The sequence below is a fragment of the Chanodichthys erythropterus genome, chromosome 4 (genome assembly GCF_024489055.1).
Source record: "Chanodichthys erythropterus isolate Z2021 chromosome 4, ASM2448905v1, whole genome shotgun sequence".
NCBI lineage: Eukaryota > Metazoa > Chordata > Actinopteri > Cypriniformes > Xenocyprididae > Chanodichthys > Chanodichthys erythropterus.
In genome coordinates, this window is record NC_090224.1 from 22,814,758 (window position 1) to 22,822,500 (window position 7,743).

At 39.1% G+C, this 7,743-nt stretch overlaps 1 protein-coding gene across 1 annotated transcript in view; it reads right to left on the reverse strand.

Annotated features, from left to right (window-relative positions):
• The window catches only part of LOC137018284 (MAM domain-containing glycosylphosphatidylinositol anchor protein 2-like), a 176,168-nt gene that overhangs the window by 59,813 nt on the left and 108,612 nt on the right, over positions 1 to 7,743 (reverse strand). Inside the window, exon 12 of the mRNA XM_067382890.1 lies at positions 6,936 to 7,229. Coding sequence (XP_067238991.1) covers positions 6,936 to 7,229 — 294 coding nt within the window. The remainder of the gene's footprint in view (positions 1 to 6,935; positions 7,230 to 7,743) is intronic.

Consider the following 7,743-nt stretch of genomic DNA (forward strand, 5'->3'; position numbering starts at 1 on the left):
CCTAGCAACCACATACTGTAGCAACATTCTAAAAAAAACACCCAGAACACCCTAGCAACCACATACTGTAGCAACATTCTAAAAAAACACCCAGAACACCCTAGCAACCACATACTGTAGCAACATTCTAAAAAAACACCCAGAACACCCTAGCAACCACATACTGTAGCAACATTCTAAAAAAAACACCCAGAACACCCTAGCAACCACATACTGTAGCAACATTCTAAAAAAACACCCAGAACACCCTAGCAACCACATACTGTAGCAACATTCTAAAAAAAACACCCAGAACACCCTAGCAACCACATACTGTAGCAACATTCTAAAAAAACACCCAGAACACCCTAGCAACCACATACTGTAGCAACATTCTAAAAAACACCCAGAACACCCTAGCAACCACATACTGTAGCAACATTCTAAAAAAACACCCAGAACACCCTAGCAACCACATACTGTAGCAACATTCTAAAAAAACACCCAGAACACCCAAGCAACCACATACTGTAGCAACATTCTAAAAAAACACCCAGAACACCCTAGCAACCACATACTGTAGCCACATTCTAAAAAAACACCCAGAACACCCTAGCAACCACATACTGTAGCAACATTCTAAAAAACACCCAGAACACCCTAGCAACCACATACTGTAGCAACATTCTAAAAAAACACCCAGAACACCCTAGCAACCACATACTGTAGCAACATTCTAAAAAAACACCCAGAACACCCTAGCAACCACATACTGTAGCAACATTCTAAAAAAACACCCAGAACACCCTAGCAACCACATACTGTAGCAACATTCTAAAAAAACACACAGAACACCCTAGCAACCACATACTGTAGCAACATTCTAAAAAAACACCCAGAACACCCTAGCAACCACATACTGTAGCAACATTCTAAAAAACACCCAGAACACCCTAGCAACCACATACTGTAGCAACATTCTAAAAAAACACCCAGAACACCCTAGCAACCACATACTGTAGCAACATTCTAAAAAAAACACCCAGAACACCCTAGCAACCACATACTGTAGCAACATTCTAAAAAAAACACCCAGAACACCCTAGCAACCACATACTGTAGCAACATTCTAAAAAACACCCAGAACACCCTAGCAACCACATACTGTAGCAACATTCTAAAAAAACACCCATAACACCCTAGCAACCACATACTGTAGCAACATTATAAAAAAAACACCCAGAACACCCTAGCAACCACATACTGTAGCAACATTCTAAAAAACACCCAGAACACCCTAGCAACCACATACTGTAGCAACATTCTAAAAAAACACCCAGAACACCCTAGCAACCACATACTGTAGCAACATTCTAAAAAAAACACCCAGAACACCCTAGCAACCACATACTGTAGCAACATTCTAAAAAAACACCCAGAACACCCTAGCAACCACATACTGTAGCAACATTCTAAAAAACACCCAGAACACCCTAGCAACCACATACTGTAGCAACATTCTAAAAAAACACCCAGAACACCCTAGCAACCACATACTGTAGCAACATTCTAAAAAAAACACCCAGAACACCCTACCAACCACATACTGTAGCAACATTCTAAAAAAACACCCAGAACACCCTAGCAACCACATACTGTAGCAACATTCTAAAAAAACACCCAGAACACCCTAGCAACCACATACTGTAGCAACATTCTAAAAAAAAACCAGAACACCCTAGCAAGCCAATTCTGTAGCAACATTCTAAATAAACACCCAGAACACCCTAGCAACCACATACTGTAGCAACATTCTAAAAAACACCCAGAACACCCTAGCAACCACATACTGTAGCAACATTCTAAAAAAACACCCAGAACACCCTAGCAACCACATACTGTAGCAACATTCTAAAAAAACACCCAGAACACCCTAGCAACCACATACTGTAGCAACATTCTAAAAAAACACCCAGAACACCCTAGCAACCACATACTGCAGCAACATTCTAAAAAAAACACCCAGAACACCCTATCAACCACATACTGTAGCAACATTCTAAAAAACACCCAGAACACCCTAGCAACCACATACTGTAGCAACATTCTAAAAAACACCCAGAACACCCTAGCAACCACATACTGTAGCAACATTCTAAAAAAACACCCAGAACACCCTAGCAACCACATACTGTAGCAACATTCTAAAAAAACACCCAGAACACCCTAGCAACCAAATACTGTAGCAACATTCTAAAAAAACACACAGAACACCCTAGCAACCACATACTGTAGCAACATTCTAAAAAAACACCCAGAACACCCTAGCAACCACATACTGTAGCAACATTCTAAAAAAACACCCAGAACACCCTAGCAACCACATACTGTAGCAACATTCTAAAAAACACCCAGAACACGCTAGCAACCACATACTGTAGCAACATTCTAAAAAAACACCCAGAACACCCTAGCAACCACATACTGTAGCAACATTCTAAAAAAACACCCAGAACACCCTAGCAACCACATACTGTAGCAACATTCTAAAAAAACACACAGAACACCCTAGCAACCACATACTGTAGCAACATTCTAAAAAAACACCCAGAACACCCTAGCAACCACATACTGTAGCAACATTCTAAAAAAAACCCATAACACCCTTGCAAACAAATAATTTATCAACATTCTAAAAAAACACCCAGAACACCCTAGCAACCACATACTGTAGCAACATTCTAAAAAAACACCCAGAACACCCTAGCAACCACATACTGTAGCAACATTCTAAAAAAACACCCAGAACACCCTAGCAACCACATACTGTAGCAACATTCTAAAAAAACACCCAGAACACCCTAGCAACCACATACTGTAGCAACATTCTAAAAAAACACCCAGAACACCCTAGCAACCACATACTGTAGCAACATTCTAAAAAACACCCAGAACACCCTTGCATACAGATACTGTAGCAACATTCTAAAAAAACACCCAGAACACCCTAGCAACCACATACTGTAGCAACATTCTAAAATAACACCCAAAACCCCCTAGCAACCACATACTGTAGCAACATTCTAAAAAAACACCCAGAACACCCTAGCAACCACATACTGTAGCAACATTCTAAAAAAACACCCAGAACACCCTAGCAACCACATACTGTAGCAACATTCTAAAAAAACACCCAGAACACCCTAGCAACCACATACTGTGGAAACATTCTAAAAAACACCCAGAACACCCTAGCAACCACATACAGTAGCAACATTCTAAAAAAAAAACACCAACAACACCCTAGCAACCACAAATTGTGGCAACATTCTAAAAAAACACCTAGAACACCCTAGCAACCACATACTGTAGCAACATTCTAAAAAAACACCCAGAACACCCTAGCAACCACATACTCTTGCAACATTCTAAAAAAAAACACAGAACACCCTAGCAACCACATACTGTAGCAACATTCTAAAAAACACCCAGAACACCCTAGCAACCACATACTGTAGAAACATTCTAAAAAACACCCAGAACACCCTAGCAACCACATACTGTAGCAACATTCTAAAAAAACACCCAGAACACCCTAGCAACCACATACTGTAGCAACATTCTAAAAAAACACCCAGAACACCCTAGCAACCACATACTGTAGCAACATTCTAAAAAAACACCCAGAACACCCTAGCAACCACATACTGTAGCAACATTCTAAAAAAACACCAATAACACCCTAGCAACCACATACTGTAGCAACATTCTAAAAAAACACCCAGAACACCCTAGCAACCACATACTGTAGCAACATTCTAAAAAAACACCCAGAACACCCTAGCAACCACATACTGTAGCAACATTCTAAAAAAACACCCAGAACACCCTAGCAACCACATACTGTAGCAACATTCTAAAAAAACACCCAGAACACCCTAGCAACCACATACTGTAGCAACATTCTAAAAAAACACCCAGAACACCCTAGCAACCACATACTGTAGCAACATTCTAAAAAAACACCCAGAACACCCTAGCAACCACATACTGTAGCAACATTCTAAAAAACACCCAGAACACCCTAGCAACCACATACTGTAGCAACATTCTAAAAAAAACACCCAGAACACCCTAGCAACCACATACTGTAGCAACATTCTAAAAAACACCCAGAACACCCTAGCAACCACATACTGTAGCAACATTCTAAAAAAACACCCAGAAAAGTTTCAATAAAAAGTTATAAAAAGTTTCAATAGCTAACATAGTACATTTGACCAAAATCTGCAGTGGACAAACAGCACACAATGTATCCCAAAATCTCAATTCACAATTGGGAGAACTACATTCAGAATTAGTAAATAAGTTACAATTACCTTTTTTGTTTTTTTATTCCTTGGCAGAAACAAGCTTCCATATTAAAATGACTCATGGGATGTTTGTGAAAATGATTAAGTGATGATTCATTTAGTTAGTAGAGGCAGAACACAGCTGGTTAAACCCCAACACATGGATATATGCAGTACGCTTAGTACAGTCATTGTCATGAATCCTCATGCAGCATGACTTCACTGAATCTCTGAAAATGAAAAAATAATTTGACAAAAATGCTCGACAAACTACATACTGCACAAAAAACTGCACACAATTCTTTCGTCCTTTGACACATCATGAAAACAGTAGAGATGCATTCTGAGTGTGCAATGCAGCATGAAGAGCATACAAGCGTACTGCATTAACACTTAAGAAAAGCCATTCTTATCGCATTCACACTTTTTCCTCAATGGCGCACCAGAGACACTTTATCTCTCAGCGTGATTTCACACCGCAAACACAATGGCGGCGCATCCTCCAACACACCTCCTCTTCCCTGAAGACTTCTAGGGACTGACGCCGAGTGCTGATTCTACTTCAAATCAAATCAAATGAGTTTATCCCTGCATACATTAACTGGCTGCTAAATAAGAGTTAAAATGTTTTTTGTTGTTGTTGTTTTTGTTTTGTTTTTTTAATCAATACAGCTGCCTTGCTCCTGTCAGAGCAACCCGTCTGCTTTCCGTTATTAAATCTCTGAAGAGATTTAAAAAACACCCAGACTTCAGCTGGAGTATTGCCATCTGAAGTGGAGTTCGGTTCCTCCTCCTTGAAAAACAGCCTTTCACAAAGTACAGTATGTGTTCTTCAAAAGCCGCTTCTCAAAACACACACTGATATTCGGAGAAAATGGAAAGAGCTTGTGTGACTCATAACTTGGCAGTTTAATTTTCAGGTTTTAATGGATGAGATTATGTGAGGTATCTTGAGATTTATTCAGGGTGAAATTCAAAACACAGCTAGACAACACTACTCACAAATCTGGAATGTTCGGCCAATCTCAATTTTAAATATAGCTGCAAGCATCAGTTAAGGGGCCAAGCACAAAAGCATGGTGAGTTATGCAGGAGGCATCAGACCAACTGCAACAATGAGTAATTACAGTAAAGATGTTTTAGATGAGTTTAGTCAAAATTGATGGAAAAAATATTAAAATAGAATCACTATTAATATGAATTAATTGCTCAACACTTTTGACACAAAGGAGTGGAAAATATGTTTTTTTTCAACTACATTCAAGTTCCCTGTTATAAACTAATCTGCAATTTCGCAAATTTTCTATTTATTCACATTAATTTCCATATATTCCCATTAATTTCCACATATTCCCATATATTTCTGTTAATTTCCATATTTTCCCATTAATTCCCATATATTTCCATTAATTTCTATATATTCCCTTTAATTTCCACATATTCCCATTCAATTTCATGTATTTCCATTAATTCCCATATATTCCTGTTAGTTTCCATATATTCCTATTAATTTCCATATATTCCTGTTAATTTCAACATATTCCCGTTAATTCCCATATATTTCCGTTAATACCCATATATTCCCGTTAATTTCCACATATTTTCCGTTAATTTTCATATATTTCCATTCATTCGCATATATTCCCGTAAATTTTCGTGTATCCGCTAATTTTGACATATTCCTGTTAATTCCCATTTTTTTCCCATTAATTTCCACATATTCCCGTTAATTCCCATATATTTCCGTTATATATTTCCATTAATACCTAAATATTCCTGTTAATTTCCACATATTCCTGTTAATTTTCAAATATTTCCATTTATTCCCATATATTCCCGTTAATTTTCATATATTCACGCTAATTTCCACATATTCCCGTTAATTCACATATATTTCCGTTAATTCCCATTGTGGCGACCAGGGCGGGCGAGAGCCGTGAGGGAACGGCGCGAGGCCGTTGGAGCGAGTGTTAATGAGCTTCACCTGGGAGGCGCACCGGCCTTGAGTCCCTCACGGAGGAGCTCCGGGAGCATAAAAGGAGGAGCGACTACCGTGAAGGACGAGAGAGGACCAGGCCTGGACTTTATGTTATGTTTTATTATGTTTGTGTGGCCGGCAGATGTCCGCGAGGGTCTGCTGGCATTACTTTCATTTTGTTCCCGTCTCCTTCTTCCCATATTTACGAACTGTGTTACACCCATATATTCCCATTAATTTCCACATATTCCCATTAATTCCCATATATTTCCGTTAATTCCCATATATTCCCATTATATTCTAATTCCTATATTCCCGGTAATTTTCGTATATTGCCACTAATTTCCATATATTCATTTTAATTCCCATACATTCCCATTAATTCCCATATATTTCCATTAATTCCCATATATTCCCATTCATTTCCATATATTCCTGTTCATTTCCACATATTCCTGTTAATTCCCATATATGTCCGTTAATTCCCATATATTCCAATTAATTTCCACATATTCCCATGAATTCCCATATATTCCAGTTAATTTCCATCGAAAGTTTCCGAATTTTGAAATTTCACAGAATTTTGCAACTTTAAATTAAAAAAAATAAAGTGAAATAGCACTTACACTGCACGATGAGCTCAACCACGGCCTCTCTGGGCTTGACGTTGAAGCCGTTGTACTGGCTGGTCTGGCAGCGGTAGGATCCGCTCATCTCGCGTGACACATTGACGATCCGCAGCACACCGTCATAGCTCTCCATCTGCATGCTACCGTCCGGCATGGGTGCCTCTTTATCTGCTCGTGACCACAGGATGATGGGCTTGGGTTTCCCTGAAACAAGGCACTCCAGCTCCACCGTCTCGCCCTCCCGCACCACCAGCGGGGACTTGCCCCGCGGCACGGTCAGGTTCGGGGGAACTAAGAAAGAGAAAAACAGAGGAGGGACTGATATGGGACTCTAGAAAGGCAGCAGACGGGGTCACTGAGGATGGTCAACGCTGGCGGATGTACAGCATATTTATGCATGAAAATGAAACCCATGTCCAAATGATCAAAAACAGAACGGCTGAGCGTTTAAAGCACAAGGACCAAAAGTTTTAAAGAGAAAATTGCAACAATATAAGATAGAAAAGTGAACAGACTTCAACGTCCCATGCATTTTTTTTTTCATATGTGGGATTTTCCTACTCGATATCTCTAACATCCAAACATTAATGCATTTCAACACTACAAAATGTAAAATAGCAATACAATCATTAATTAAAAAATTCCCTGAAGAGTTCTGTTGCACTTTTTCAAGTAGAAGACAGATATTCTGACATTCTGAGTTGAACAGAACACAGCTTAACTGTTTAATGAACACTTTCATCATCAGAACAAGAAACACACGTGTCTCATACAACAGAATCCATCACAAACACCAGATTATTAC